Raw genomic sequence first — 16,715 nt, forward strand, 5'->3', positions numbered from 1 at the left:
CTTTTATAGATAAAAAGGGTGCTTCAAGGTAGTGCTCCACCAAGTTCAAGCCACAGGTCCTATGCAGATTGCTCATCGGGTCTAAGAATGCTTCTCTTTTTGGTTAAACTGGGAACAATTTTCACTAGGCATCTCTGACAGCAGGGATTTATAGTGATGATAAAGGAGGCTGACTGCAATGCCCTCTGGTGGCCTAAAGGTTTCGCCATATCTGCAGCTGCATAAAACAAAAACAAAACAACAGCCATTTTCTATCAAATAGCTTACTTATAAATTAAAAAGTCAACAAAGATAAATTGTAAAAGTCTTCTTTGCTTTTCATAACGATCATAATCATAAAGCATCTTTACAGAGGCACTTGCCCAATGTGACCCCATGTTCACGGTGATTCAGAAAATGATTAATAGCAAGTCCCTGCCCTCTAGAATTTGCCATCTAACAAAGGCACAGGAGCAAGGATACAGACTTGGAACCAAGGTTCAAAGGGGAGAACTGTGGAAAGTACACAGGCTTTAGAACCTTTGTAGAAGGATTAAATAAGATAATTTATGTAAAGCATCTAGTATGGCAACTGGCGCATGGTAGGTGCTCAATAAATTATTATGTTTTAGCATGTGATATTCAATGATCCAAGCCATCTGCTGGAAGAAATCTAATTTTCAGCAAATCTAAACTCCTATTATGATTACTTTTGATATACCTCATTTAACTCTGAATTTCATAGGACTGTTATGAGAATTAAATGAAAAAGCATGTAAAGCTCAGCCCCTGGCATACAACTCTTCTTCCCTTTCACACTCAGAATGGAATTCTCCTGCAGCTTGCCAAAGGAGAGGTGAGGAGAGAAAGAAAGTGTTTCCAAAGTGACAAGGAACATAAAGGAATAGATAGGATGAAGTTTTAATTTAATAACATAATTCACAGGAGGCATACCTTTTGACCTGGTAACTGGATATTCCTGGAAATTTTTCTTAAAGAAGTAATCAGAAAATATAAAAGGAATCATATATTAGGGATTTTATCACATTATTTATAATAGCAAAAAATTGGAAACCACCTAGAAGTCCATCAATAGGAGTCTAACTAAATAATGATACATTCATACAATGCAATTCTATGTAACAAATTATGACATAGATATTTACTGACAGCAAATTATATTTGAGATGAAAAAGTTACAAAATTAGGCATAGTTTGATCTCATTTAAAAAACCCTATCTATAAATATATCTGTGAATGTATATATTTAAACAAGTCTGAAGATAGATATAGTTAAATATTAGCAGTGATTTCTAGGCAGTAAGAATATAGGAAGATATATAAACATATATATACAGGAATATATCCTTACTCTCTTCATTCTTCTTTTCTGTATTTTCTGAAAAATTTTTAATGATTGTGTATTATTGTTGTTAAAAAAAAACTAAAAAAGCTAAAAGAAAAACTTTAAACCAAAATGAAAACAGAGATACCTCCAAGCAGTACAAGACAGTGAAAGATTACTGGATAGAATATCAGGAGGTCTGAATTCACGTTTTTGACTCCCAATCCTTTGCTATGTGACCTGAGCCAGATCTGCATCTCCATTTCCCCATCTATACAGTATAAAAGTAATTAAAGTAATTCTTACAATAGAGAGAATAAAGTGAGAATGAGCGCATTAAGAAAAAAATCTGTAAATGCCACATCTATCAACCAGTTGTAAATTAAAAGAGAAATAGAAAGGACTTTCTCAATTTTTAAATTCCCCTTCCCTTAAGCCTTCACTGCTTTTATAATTTTTAATACACGAACAAATGCACAATAAAGTACTTAGGGTTTTATCCTCAACTAGGCTCAGAACTATTTTCTAAGCAAACATGTCCATATTGATCCAGATAAAGTGCAACTCCAGACCTTGACAGTCACAGCAATTCACGATACCTTAAACTACTCTTGCTGGCCCTTCTTCATAGAGGTGGAACAAAATGATTCATGTTATGTCTAATTTTCAAAGTATGTTTAAAATTAGATTTTAAATTCATGGAGTACAGGGAATGTATCTTCTTTGTTTAGACCCAAATCTAACCATAGATAAAACTGTTAAGCAGGATAAGGATCCTGATCGTCTCTTCTTCCTTGTTGCAGGTTCTCAGTAGCCACCACCATTCCAACATGTGTTCAACTCAGAGATCTAGGTTGGGAAGCTTCTGTATCCAATTCAAACCAATGTACAAATAATAAAACATCACCCTCGTTCTACTTTGCAAAACTACTTATTTCCTCCGTCAGGAAGGTCCTCTAACTTCCCTGGTGGTCCAATGGCTAAGATTCTGTGCTCCCAATGTAGGCGGCCCGTATTCGATCCCTGGTCAGGGAACTAGATCTCACATGCCACAACTAAGAGTTTGTATGCACAACTAAAGACCCCGAGCAGCCAAATTAACTTAAAAAAAAAAAAAAAAAAAAGAAGGTCCTCTACCCATTACTTGGTGTGCTGTTTTTTAAATAAATTTATTTATTTACGGCTGCGTTGGGTCTTTGTTGCTGTGCGCGGGCTTTCTCTAGTTGTGGTGAGCGGGGGCTACTCTTCGTTGCTGTGCACGGGCTTCTCATTGCAGTGGCTTCTCTTGTTGCCAAGCATGGGCTCTAGGCATGTGGGCTTCAGTAATTGTGACACACAGGCTCAGTAGTCGTGGCGCACGGGCTTAGTTTGCTCTGTGGCATGTGGGATTTTCCCAGACCAGGGCTCGAACCTGTGTCCCCTGCTTTGGCAGGCAGATTCTTAACCACTGTACCACCAGGGAAGTCCTACTTCGTGTGTTCTTAATTCAAATGTTGCCTTCTGATTACACAGACCAAGACAGAGGTGGGCCCAGCCTCTCCATGCTCCCAAAGCAACTCCTGAACATTTACATTACTTTTTTTTTTTTTTTTTGGCAATGCCACATGTCTTGTGGGATTTTAGTTCCCCAACCAGGGATTGAACCCAGGCCCTTGGCAATGAAAGTGCAGAGTCCTAACCACTGGACTACCAGGGAGTTCCCTCCATTACATTTCTTATGAGAACTCATTAGTGGTAGAATTCCAAGTTGTTTTTTGTCTGACCCCCATGTAGAACAATGAGCTACATAAGGGCAGAGACTAAGTATTATTCATCTGGGTAATCCCAGCAAACTGCCATACTGCTTGGATATGGGAGGTAATCAAAAACGATTTCTTGAATAAATGAATAGAATGTTAGTCCTAGAATAGGAATTTGCAATTTAATAAGGTCCTACATACCACACCCACATAGGGGAATCACCTACTTGGCTGGCCATCTACTCTGTCAATAGGTTCTACAGAAGCTAAAGCAAAACAAGAATGAAGTACACATGGAAGAATTACATAAGCGATACCACTACAGTTAGATAATTTTGGTGACTACAATTAAAGCAAAGAAATAATGGATCTTTAAAGCTTAAAAAAGCCAAATGACTAGCAAAATAAAGTATACTTCCAAAAAGTGTGAACTAATTAAGGAAAAGAAATATGAAAAACTGATAATCAACGACCAAGAAAATGCCAAAGGACAAGGATTCTAAAATATGTAAACTCATAATTAACAGATGCACTTGATTGGAGAAGGGTCAGCACTATCTTTAGCCAAAAACACTCATGTGACAACTGAGTGCCTACCCTGAGTGACACTCTACTTGAAAGTCTCGTTTCCTGCGCTGGAAGAAGTTGGTATCTAGGGGAAGACAGAGATACTGCGATTCAAAACTCAATGGAGTAGGTCAACGATAGACATATGTACAAAATAGTAAAGAAGTACAAAAGTCTTTGGAGGTGGGTGAGTAGGAGGAAGCAAAGTTCCAGAAAGGCTTCCAGGAAGAGCTGATGCCTGATCTGGGCAGTTCACCAAGAACAGTAGGAAGAGATTCCTGAAACTATAAACACAGGCACTGAAGCAAGAAACAGCATGGATTTATGGAGCCACCCTTGGATACAAAGGCCACAGGCTTTCCTTGAGACTTGTAGCATCATACTGGGGTTCAGATAGTTCATTACAGAAAGAATTACATATCTTCAATCATATGCCCCTCTAGGTTGTAGAAGGGAACCATGCCCTGGCTTAGAAGTCTTACTTTAAAGGTATCTGAGGGATGTAGTGTGGCAATGTAGAAAGTCCTGGAGTCAGCCTAAATTTTAAATCCTGACCCTCAATCGTTGAGTGACCGTAGATAAGTTACTCTTGAAGCCTTAACTAGTTTATCTGTTAGTGGGAATGAACTTCATATATTTAGAGTTGTTACAAAGATATCAAGACGTATGTAAGTTAATTGTGCCTGGCATTTACCAGGCACTAATGCATGGAAGTTCCATTACCCATTTTCATGGTTAGTTCCAAACCGAGTTTTCCTTCCCTTTCCCCAGATTGGACCTCATTGGCTGGGTTCCGCAGTTCACTGCCCAGTCTATGAACATTTTTTGAGCATGTCTCCTTGAGTGCTGTGCTAGGCACTGGTGCCTTGTCCCTCCCTCCCCATGAACCTTCTATCCATCTCCTAATCTCTTCTTCACTCTGTCTTTACATAGTAATTTTCTTTCTTTTCCTCTCTCACCTAGCCCATGGGTGAGTTATTTTCTTGTCTATGTCCCAGTGAACATAGTTTTCAGGGGCTACCAGTATGTCCCATAAACATCAGCACTAACCCAAGGCCCTTTCATTTCTATAGTGGTAAAAACCCTGTGGGGGTCACATTAATTACATTCACTGCATATATAAATATCTGCAAGTGAATCTTCATATATATTTGGTATTCTGGTGACAGTCAACACTGCCAGGTAAGTAATTTACCTGCCCAGAGGGAGGGCTCTCCAGAGATGTGTGGCATTTGGACGCATGAAGTCACAATTCTTTAGCTTTTCCAGAGAGCCAAGATAAGACGCTAGCTCAGCCAGGGACTTTCTGCTACTGAACGAGTTCGTATTTTACTGATGAACTGATAAATGTTTGGGGGCCTTAATCTGAATACTGGATAAAACATTAACTTATTGGATTTGGCTTCACTTCTGAGGAGGTACACAAAAGCCTCCCAGAAAAGAAATGTTCACAATTAAAACAAGTGGAAAGAGGAAACACTGCCCCAAAGTAAAACCTAGAAGGTTCTCTTGGTTCAAACAGCATTTATCTGATGGATGTTTTAGTGATAGATGTTTACTAGACTTACTGTGGTGATCATTTTGCAATATATATGTACATCAAATCACTATGTTGTACATCTGAAACTAATAAAATGTTGTATGTTAATTACATCTGAATAGAAAACCCTGGCATTTATTAAGCACATTTATACGTCATGTACTCTGCCAGATGCATATATATATATATATATATATATGTATATCTACATCCTCATCTCTCTCTCTCTATATGTATATATATATATATATATATGCCAGATGCATATATATGTATATCTACATCCTATATATATATATGTATGCATATCTACATCCTGTTCTAAAGATTAAAGAAGGATTAAAGAAAAAAATTTTTAAATATATAAAACAGTCTTGTGCGGTAATCATTTCTATTAGACAAATAAACACATAAAGACTAAGAAAGGTGAGGAAATGACTTGTCTGTGGCCACAATGCTTTTAAGTGATAGAATGAAAATCTGAACACAGATCTGGCTCAAAATCCAGTGTGCTTTCCACTGAACCACGGTTGCATCTATTCAAACAGTCATATCCCTCATCAATAATAATAATATTATAATAATAGTCATCCCTAACATTTATCTAGCTTTTCTCATGTGGCAAGCCCTGTGCTAAGAAATTTATGTATATGATCTCATTTAATCCTCACAATCACCCTATGAGGTAGATTTATCAAGATCTCCACTTCACAGTTGAGAACACTGAGTTTTATAGCAGTTCAGCAATTGCTTTGTTCCCACAGCCGGTAAAGAGCAGGATCAGAGTAGAACCTAGGTCTGTCTAATTCCAGAACCTATTCTCGTAATCATCACACTAGACTGCAGGAAACTCAACTTTAGTCCTGACTCCAACCAGGCAAGTCATTTGATAGTTCTGTCTCAATTTCCCTGTTAATTAAACGGGGATACCGTTACTCGTCCTTACCTATTTCACAGAGATATTGGGGTTATAAAATGAGAAAGTGTACAAGCTTTAAGAAGGGAAATTGCTATATAAATCTAGGCTTGTCACAAGTTTCACTCAGATCTTCCCTCTCCCACGATCATAAAGGGAATTAGCTGACATCATTAGCTCTCAAACATCCTCTGAAGTGGGTAGTGAGTATTATTATCTCCACTTATCAAAAAGCTGAAGCACAAGGAGATGACGTAACTTGCTAGTCAGTGACAGAGCTGGGAATAAAACCCAAGATTCTAACTCCCACTGCTTTTGTTCTTATGGTAAATCCTATTTCTGCATTTCAAACTTAATTGTAAAATAGACAAGGGTGGACATATTGGTGTCCACTTAAAAACACAGATTAAGTTTTCTACTGAGGTGACACTAACATAATCCCTAAGGCTCTTAATCCTCACATTCTAAAGAAACCTCATAAAGAATCAAAAAGAAAAAATTTTCCATTCCCTTAGTATAGACTTCGGCTCCTTAGTTTTCTCAAGTAACTTATTAATAATCAAAGATTACAAAACCGGGTGACTCATTACCTAGTTTCAACTATGCAGTGAGTCTGTAAAGCTTCCAAAGGGAATATAAACCACATTATGAAATTGTTCCTTCATAAAATCAGAAAAGAAAGAAGCATCAGATACATTCTCACATCATAAACATAATATAACTATATAACCTGACTTGGAAATTATTTTAACGTACCAACAATACACGATACCCTGAGCTCAAAATTCAAGTTCCAAAGTGGACATCAAAATTAAAATAGTAACAAAAGTACACATGGTACCTTTATGATCATTCTTCTCCCATGCTCCCCACCCAAGCCTCGCCACCAACACAACACATACCTTAATATAAAATAAAAAGTAGTAATGGGGCCAGTTCTCTGTCTTCAGTTCTCTAGCTTAAATAAGCGAGTGCTCAGGCTAGTTCCCAGATTATCAGTTCCTCTTAGTTCTTGTTTTCTAGAACAACACAATGATCTTTCGATTATTAATAGTTTAATAATCACATATTTTGAAATTACCACAGGGACGAGAGGAGAAATAAGAGAAAGAAATTTCCACTCTCAAAATTGGATTTAAATACTGGAGTCCACAGACACTTGATTATTACTCTCTCTGACTCTGAATGAATTAGACTTACAAATGAAAAACCTGTCATTGTGTTATAGGGACAAAAACTAAGTCAAAAACTAAGTCAAACTAAGTAGAACTAAGCTGTTGTTCTACTAACGTCAAGGGAGTTTGCTTCTTGAGTGCCTTGAGATGTCTAAATTCATTGCTGGCCACATAACAAAAGTCCTACAAACCTGAACATGTGCTACGAGGTGAAAGTAAATGATGACATAGGACTCCCAGTTTTTTCAGAGGTTGCTCTAATACATTAGTCTATGTTTCCTTTGAGAACAATCTTTGTCTTGGTTTCCATAATTGAAACCAACTGTATCTTCTGCAGGGTCAAGAGCTCTAAGGTCTCTTGAACTTTGATGTGAGTATAAATTGCCTAGATATCTTATTAAAATGTGGAATATGATTCAGAAGATCTGGGACTGCATGTCCAATAAGCTCCCAGGTGATGTCGATGCTATTGCTTGAGGCACCACTCTTTGAGTAGTAGGACTCTAAGGAATGTTTCCAAATAGAAATAACCTCAATCAAGTTTATTCTCAAAATATACAGTCTCTACCAAGAGTTTATAAAAGAAGATAATATTCCAGAGCCTAAACAAGGTATCTACTCCCTCTTCTGTGATTTTTACCAGTTGCTTGTAAACTCAATGTAATACTATAAAGGGCAACTTTTAAGAATGACTTTTGTGCCGACAATTTATTGGGGCCTATGTGGATGAACATAAAACCTCAAGTTTTGTAGTGAAAAGGTTGATTCAAAATAAATATTTTAAAATTATGTCAAATACTAAATAAGTGATATTTACAAATAGTTTATAAGAGAATCATTTGGAATTAATAATTTTCATTTCCCCCACAAAATAAATAGCTCACACACTAAAGAAGATACCTTTCCTTAAGCGGGAGGAAAAAAATGCCAAGAAAAATAAAGTCATGCTTATGGCATAGTCATAACATTTTTAGTGAAGAAAATACCAAGATGAAGACATACAAAAGTATATGAGGAGAATTACATGGTAGCAAATTGGCCCTAGGACCTGGGGGAGGGTTCAAGGGAAAGGGACCATCTGGCAAATCTAAAAAAAGACTCTACTTGGAAAAGATTATACATGAGAGCAAGAGTCCATTCCCCTCAAAAAAAACCAATAAACCCCCATAAACTTTCATTTTTCGGTTTTCAATAATGTTTTCTTTTCATATGGCCATTGGCCCAACCTCCCCCACAAAATTCAACCAACCATCATAAAACTAAGTTGGTAACAGGTCAAGCTGGCTATACTCCATGTGTAAACTTAGATGCATTCCAAGCCAATGAGGGTAAAATTCTCAGTGGAAGGAGCAAGTAAAAGGGGAACCGCTTCTCTTCACAGAGAAGGATCCCCTGTCTTGAGCATCTCTGAGTGCCTGGCGGTGGAAGGTGCCTCAGTGCTTGTGTGCGCTCTTCAGCCCCATGACCGTGAAGGTAGCAGCCGTCAGTTTCTCATAAACGAGGAACATGAGAGCAGCAGTGAGGGCTGTCTGCAGCAGTTTGGCTTCAAGGCCTTTGTAGAGTCCCATTATTCCAAAACGCCTAAAAGGAAAGAGGTGAGAAAAAACAAAAGGTTTTCAAAGAAACAATACTATTTTGCAAAGGTTTATTCTTAGGATCAAAAGAAGCTATGGAAGTTTTAGATATAACGGACTTCTGTTGTTTAAGTACTTCTTATCTTTAAACGTATTTGGGGATTGATGAAAGTTTAGTATTTCTTCACAGCCACCATTAATTAGTGGAATGCTGACAGTATCCCACAGATAGGGTACAGATCCTAAAATCCTAAAACCATTTTTATGCCAAAATCTGGGATCTAACAAAGAACTTTTAGATCTTGACTTTAACACTCTCCCAACTCAGTTATTTCAACCTAACAGTCCCTAAATGGTGGCAAAGCTGCCAATTGGTTTAGATCATTGTAGCCGCAACAAAATGAGAGAAAGTGACAGAAATGAAAAGCTCTCCAATTCTGAGTCTTCCCATACATTTGATCTTCTTTTTTTTTTAAATTAATTAATTAATTTATTTTTGGCTGCATTGGGTCTTCATTGCTGTGCACGGGCTTTCTCTTTGCAGCAAGTGGGGGCTACTCTTCGCTGCGGTGCGCGGGCTTCTCACTGTGGTGGCTTCTCTTGTTGCGGAGTACGGGCTCTAGGCGCACAGGCTTCAGTAGTTGTGGCACGTGGGCTCAGTAGTCGTGGCTTGAGGGCTCTAGAGCGCAGGCTCAGCAGTTGTGGTGCCTGGGCTTAGCTGCTCTGCAGCACGTGGAATCTTCCCGGACCAGGGCTCAGACCCGTGTCCCCTGCATTGGCAGGCGGATTCTTAACCACTGAGCCACCAGGGAAGTCCACATTTGATCTTCTAACCCAGTGGTTCTCACATCTAGCATACCTCAAAATCACTGGAAAAGCTTGGTGAACCACAGATTGCTGGGTCCCCTCCAGAGTTTCCGATTCATTAAGTCTGGGATGGGACTCAAGAATTTGCATTTCTAACAAGCTCCCAGGTGATGAGGATGATGAGGCCAGCCTGGACACCAGCCCTTTAGACCCACTGCTCTAACAACAGAGAAGAATGCTTCAGCTGGAACCAGGAGTTCAGAGTAAAGGATGTCTCCAAAGCTACTTTTTGAGAGTGAATTAATCTCATATGCTAGTTCATCAGCAACTCCAGGGCTATATACAGCACGCAGACTGAGAGATTAAAGCTAATCAAGCGCTCCATTCAGAAACTATTCTACATTTTATACATTTGCTATGTGTGAAAACTTATCATTTGGAGCAAATCCTGTGATAAACAGGAATGAAAAGCCTTGATCCATGAATTTCTAGTTCATTGACTAATTTGAATTGTGTTCCCCCAAGAAAGCCAAGCAAGTCCACTTCAATGTTTCTCAAGGTGAGGTCAGTTGGGAGATAACAAAAAAAATATATATTGGTCTCTGTCCTCAGTTCCTGGCACGGAGCTCCTAAAGCCCTTGTAATTTCCTAAGTGATAAGAGCACTAGGAGCGTTTCTTATTCTAATATTTAGTCTTTGATCCTAGTTCCTGATATAGAGTTCCTAAATCCCTCAATTTCCTCGGTGATAGTAGGGTCTTCTGTTCCAATGAGGTGATTCTTGGTGGGCTCCTGGATGGGGCTGGTCACCAGAAAGACCAAGCTGTGACAAGAAACTTGGAATTTTCAGCCCCACTCACTATTCTCCAGAGAGCAGAGGGGGTCGGAAATGGAGTTAATGATAGATCATGCCTACATAATGAAGCCTCCATAAAAATCCCAAAAGTATGGGGTTCAGAGAGCTTCCAGGTTGGTGAGCACATCCATGTACCAGGAGGGTGATATACCCCAACTCCTCGGGGACAGAAGCTCCTGTGCTTGGGACCCTCCCAGATCTCTTTATATGGCTACTCATCTGTATTCTTTAATAAACTGGTAAACGTACATAAGTGTTTCCCTTTCCCTAAGTTCTGTGAGCTGCTCTAGCAAACAATCATACCCAAGGGGGAGGAGGTTATGGCAACCTCCAATTCGTAGCCAAGTCAGACAGAAGTTTTGTGTAACCTGGAGACCGACTACCTGTGACTGTCATCTGAAGTGAGGGTCAGCATCCTAGGACTGAGCCCTTCCTTAACCTGTGGGATCTAATGCTATCCCCGGGTACGCAGCATGAGAATGGAGTTAAATCACGGGACGCCCGGCTGGTATCACACAGAACTGCCTGGCGCGGGGAACCCCCCACGCAACGTCTGGTGACCGGAGGTGCCAGAAGTGAAGTGCTCTGTGTCAGTAGTAAAGGAAAGATACACAGTAGTGTTGATTTTCTTCACATCCACTCACATCAGAATCACCAGGGTCTGTTTAGAAATGAAGATTGCCAGGCCCCACTCCAGAGGGGAGGCATGAATCTGTATTTTAATAAGCACTTCAGGTGTTCTTAATCAATCAAAAGTTTGGAGAGGCCTGGCATGGTATACTGCACTGTCCGATATGGTAGCTACTAGCCACACGTGGTCATTTAAATTTAAATAAAATTTAAAATTCAGTTTCTCAATTGTACTGGCATTATTTCAAGTGCTTAACAGACACACGTGGTTGGTGGCAACCCTACTGAACAGAACAGGTATTTCCATCATTGTAGAACGTTCTAGTGGATGAACACTCATTCAATGGTCCCTGAGTGCTTACTGAGCGTATGAGTTTGAACATCTGGCTCTGCCTGCATCTGTCTGGTGTTGGGCAAGTCATTTTCTCTAAACCTGCTTCCTGATCTGCAAAAATGGGAATATAGTCACCCTTCCACACGCACAAGGCTGAGTGAGAACCAAGCAAGATGAAAGATGTAAAAACACGCTGAATTTCAAAACTATATAACTCTAAAGATTTCCTGTTGACACTACCTTCTTAATTTTCTTAACTACATCTTTCTTAACTCTCACAATGCTGGCAGAAATGGAAATGGGTATCATCTTTTTGGGTCAACATGGCAATACCTATCAAAATTTTGTATGTTTAAACTTCTTAAGTAATTCCACTTCAAGGAATTTTCTCTACAATTATAATAACTGAGGTATACAAAGCTAAATTTATGGACTATTCATTTGTCAATGTTTGTAAAGGCAAAAACCTGGAAACAAACTAAATATTTATCGTAAGTGTATTGGTCAATAAATTATGGCATATTATATAACAAAAAATGCAGTCATTTAAAAAAACTAGATAAATGTACAGATATTGATATGAAGGATTGTTTGTAACGTTTTTACAAAAAGGCAAGGTACAAAACAGTATTACCATATGATTCCATTTGTATAAAAATGAATACCCAAAATATATGTTTTATACAGTATTCTGGAAATACATGCACTTTTTGTTAACAGTGACTAGCTCTTGGGAAAGAGACAGGAGAGAAAACACAGTAGGTGTGCACGTATTTATAGCTTTATTGAAGTTTAAATGACTTCAATTTGATGAGTTTTGACTGACGGGTACACCCATGAAACAATCACCACATTCAAGGTAGGGAACATATCCATGACCTGAAAAAGTATCCTCACGTCCCTTCGCAATCACTGTCCCTCCACCTACTCTGGCCCTAAGCAACCACTAATATGTTCTCTGTCACTGTAGATTATTTGCATTTTCTAAGTTTTATATAAGTGGAATCATACAGTATGAAATCGTTTTCATACTGACCTCTTTTACTCAGAAAAATTATTTTGAGATCCATCCACATTTCTGCATGTATCAGTAATTATTTCTTTTTCCTTTCTGAATAGTATTCCACTGTATAGGTATACCACAACTTGTATCTACTCATCTGATGATGGACATTTGGGGTGTTTCCAGCTTTTGACTCTTACAAATAAAGCCGTTATTAACATTTATGCACAGGTCTTTGTATAGACGCACTTCATTTGTCTTGGGTAAATACCTTGAAGGGGAATGGCTGGGTCTATGGTAGGTGTCAGTTTAGCTTTATAAGAAAATGCCAAATTGCGTTCCAAAGTGGTTGTGCCATTCTAAATTCCCACCAGCAAAGGAAAGTTCTGGTCGCTTCACATTCTTGCCAACACTTGGTATGGTCAGCATTTATTTTTTACTTTATACCAATTCTTTATCTTTGATTTTATTTTTTATCCCAAGTATATTCTATCTTTATAATAAATTTATTTTAAAATATCTTACATCTAGAAACAGTAATAAAGTTACAGCAGCTTTTGCTTCAAAGGTGCTGATCTATTTGACTTCCCTAGGGGTCAGTTTCTTTAAATGAAACGGGGAAATGACGACAGTACCTGCCTCATAGGGCGGTTGTTAGGATTAAGTGCGATTACCCAGGTAGAGCGTCTGGCTTAGTGTCTGCCACATAGCAAACACTCAACAGTGTTAGCTGCTCTCATCACCATTATCACTGTTGTCATCATTATGATGATAATTGTTGTAACTCTTCCTACTCTTCCCTCCCTTTCCCGCTATGACTGCTGCTCTCTAATAGCTGCTTATTTCTATCTATGAGAGGTCATAGGATATGTCATCGATGGAGGACTACTCAGCAGAGTGGTCTCTATATTAGATTACAGCAGGGCTCTCTTTTTTAAAATTATGTTTCAGGTATACAGCATTATAATTTGACATCTGTATACACTACACAGTGATCACCAACACAAGTCCAGTAACCAACCATTACTGTACAGCTGACTCCTTTCACCCATTTTGCCCACCCTTGAATCCTCTTCCTCTCTGGTAACCACTAGTCTGTTCTGTGCATCAATGAGTTCGTTTGTTTGTTTTTAGATTCCACATGTGAGTGAAATCAAATGTTTGTCTTTCTCTGCCTGACTTACTTCATAATACCTTCAAGGTCCATCCATGTTGTCGCAAATGGCAGGATTTTATAGGAGGATTCCCTTTCTAAAGGAGTACTGAATCTTTGTAACTAACAAAGAATAAGGACCTAAACTCTTCCATAATTTCCCAAAATGCTGTCATATCTCACTTAGCCCCTAAAGTCAGAAATGTCTGAGCACAGCAGGCAAGGGAGAGGTTTCTAGGCTGCCACTGCCAAGGCAGAAGTGCAAGGTAAGCAAATCCAACCACTTCTTGGCAGAGAGGGCTGTTAAAAGAGAGAACAGAGGGCTTCCCTGGTGGCGCAGTGGTTAAGAATCCGCCTGCTAATGCAGGGGACACGGGTTCGAGCCCTGGTCCGGGAAGATCCCACATGCTGCGGAGCAACTACGCTCGTGCTCCACAACTACTGAGCCTGTGCTCTAGAGCCCGTGAGCCACAACTACTGAGCCCGCGTGCCACAACTACTGAAGCCCACACGCCTAGAGCCCGTGCTCCGCAATGAGAGAAGCCACCGCAATGAGAAGCCTGTGCACTGTAACCAAGAGTAGCCCCCGTTCACAACTAGAGAAAGCCCACGCACAGCAAAGAAGACCCAACGCAGACAAAAATAAATAAATAAATAAAATAAATTAAAAAAAAAAAAGAGGACAGAATGTGAACCATCTACAAAGCTCACCTTACTCGCTGGTGAAGAAGATAGAGAATGTTCCGAAGACTCCCCAGTGTTCTGTTTTCTGGGTTCAGTCTGTGATGTCCGAACTGGGGAAGAAGAAAAAAAGATAAATAATTACTGCTTGCTACTGCTTTCTTTATCTCAATTTCAGCTTTCTTTATCTCAATTTCCGCTTGCAGAGGAAATTATGTTGGAGTAACATGTTACAGCATATGGTAATAAAAATATCCATCAGTATTTAGATTTAATTAATCCTCTTATTTCAATGAAATAAGTGAAAATAAATATTTTTTCAATGAAGCAAGCATGAGAATTTTCATTTTACAGAGAGTCATGGGGAAAATTCTACCTCAAAAGAAAAAGCCATGCCCACGATGAAGATTTAGATATTGATGGTATGGCTTCCAATCCTTTAAGAAGTTATGATAAACACTAATTAATTAGAATCTCTGCAATTTGAGCTTTTCACATTATATGTTTCTATTATAAAAGTGTCAAAATACATTCATTTGACTGCTACTGAATTTCTTTATATTAAGTACCAATTTTAAAATAGTACATTAGTAAAAATACTTTTAACAGAAGGGAATAATCTTTTTGAACTGAAATACTTTCACTTCCACCTTCATTTTACCCATCAGTAAGTCCTTTGAATTTTTTCTCCCAAACAGACCTTGAATCTCTCCTCCCCACTGCTACCACCATAGTCCAGGCCACGCTCACATCTTACCTGTATGACTGAAATAGCCTCCTAACCTGACAACCTCCTTTTCTCTTAGCCTTCTGACCAATTCACCACTGAAAAGTCACAGTAATCTTCTCGAATTGTAAATCAGATCACATTACTCTCCAGTCTAAAGCCTTGCAAAGGTTTCCCGCTGCAGAGAGACTAAAATCTCATCCTTACCTATAGGCTCCCTGTTCCTTTTCTAATCTCCTCCTGAGCCACCTCCAGCCACAATGGCCTCCTTTCAGTTCCTAGGATTCACCAAGCTCTCGGTACATCATGTTCCCTCTACCTGGAATGCTCTTTCTTCTGCTCTTTGCACAGCTGGATCCTTACCTTCCTTTAAGTCTTAATTTACATATGGCTCCTCAGAGGAGCCCATCTCCAATCATGCCACCTGAGAAGACCCCCACCATGCCCCTCTCCACTAAATCATAGAATGCTGTTCACTTCCTTTATAGCTCTTTCCTCAATCTGCAAAATATCAAATAATGGAAAGAATGCATGAGGACTGCTCCGGACTACTTTATTGCTTTATTAAATAACATTGCTTCAAACAGGGAAACCAAGTATATTAGAATGTTGTTTGACTAAATGCAGGGAGAACCCTGGCACTCACCCTCAGAATTGACTGTACTGTCTGCAGAGGATAGGTGACCGTGGTGGCAATGGCTTTGGCTATTGCACCAATGATGAACACGTCCACAGAAGAAAGCTGGAAAGCAAAGGAAGAACAAACTGCATCAATCTAAACAGCAAGAAGGTGTCACGGATTGTCTGCTGCTTTCAGAATCAGGGCTTACCTTCATTCGTTTCTTTAAAAGCTGCCGTTTTAAACCTTCATAGAACATGAATTGGATGGCAGGATTGAAGACCAACAGCAAGGAGGGAAATGTGCCATTCCATAAAGCCAGGATTCCTTCATCGCGAATGATCTGGTGAAAAGCATCTGAGCAAGAAATCAAGGACCTTTGATGACAATCCCCTAACTAGAGAAGACAATGTACCCAGAACACAAACCTCATTCTATCAGTATTCTATCACACTGATTCTATCAAGATTTCCTTCTCACAATGACAAGTTAATCAGTTAACTACTTTTGAATAATCATCAGATACTGACCATCACCAAGTTATTGAGAGACCAATTTCACTCATAGGCAACCTTTCCTGACAAATCTGGGGTTAGCATGTCAAGTTTTCCTAAGTAATCATCACCACCACTGGGAACTCTGTACTACACAGAATTGTGAACTGATAGCCCATGTGTTTCACAACAAAGGTCAGTACAGAAAAAGATTAGAGGTGACTTCCCTGGTGGCGCAGTGATTGGGAATCTGCCTGCCAACGCAGGGGACATGGGTTTGAGCCCTAGTCCGGGAGGATCCCACATGCTGCAGCGCAACTAGGCCTGTGCACCACAGCTACTGAGCTACTGAGCCTGTGCTCAGTAGCCCCCGAGCCACAGCTACTGAGCCTGTGTGCCACAGCTCTTGAAGCCCTGCTCCGCAACAAGAGAAGCCACCACAATGAGAAGCCTGCGCACCGCAACAACGAGTAGCCCCCACTTGCTACAACTAGAGAAAGTCTGTGCGCAGCAATGCAGCCAAAATAGATAAATAAATAAATGTATAAAAAAAGATTAGATAGTTCTCTGGAGTCCA

At 39.4% G+C, this 16,715-nt stretch overlaps 1 protein-coding gene across 1 annotated transcript in view; it reads right to left on the reverse strand.

Annotated features, from left to right (window-relative positions):
• Positions 1 to 7,788: 7,788 nt before the first annotated feature.
• The window catches only part of SLC25A17 (solute carrier family 25 member 17), a 45,300-nt gene continuing 36,373 nt past the window's right edge, over positions 7,789 to 16,715 (reverse strand). The window contains exons 6-9 of the mRNA XM_082666427.1: positions 15,856 to 16,001; positions 15,672 to 15,767; positions 14,329 to 14,411; positions 7,789 to 8,842 (exon numbers count right to left, since the gene is read on the reverse strand). Of these exons, the coding sequence (XP_082522553.1) occupies positions 8,695 to 8,842; positions 14,329 to 14,411; positions 15,672 to 15,767; positions 15,856 to 16,001 (473 nt within the window). The 3' untranslated portion in view covers positions 7,789 to 8,694. The remainder of the gene's footprint in view (positions 8,843 to 14,328; positions 14,412 to 15,671; positions 15,768 to 15,855; positions 16,002 to 16,715) is intronic.

The sequence above is a fragment of the Grampus griseus genome (assembly GCF_964374135.1).
Source record: "Grampus griseus genome assembly, chromosome: 11".
NCBI classification, from domain to species: Eukaryota; Metazoa; Chordata; class Mammalia; order Artiodactyla; family Delphinidae; genus Grampus; species Grampus griseus.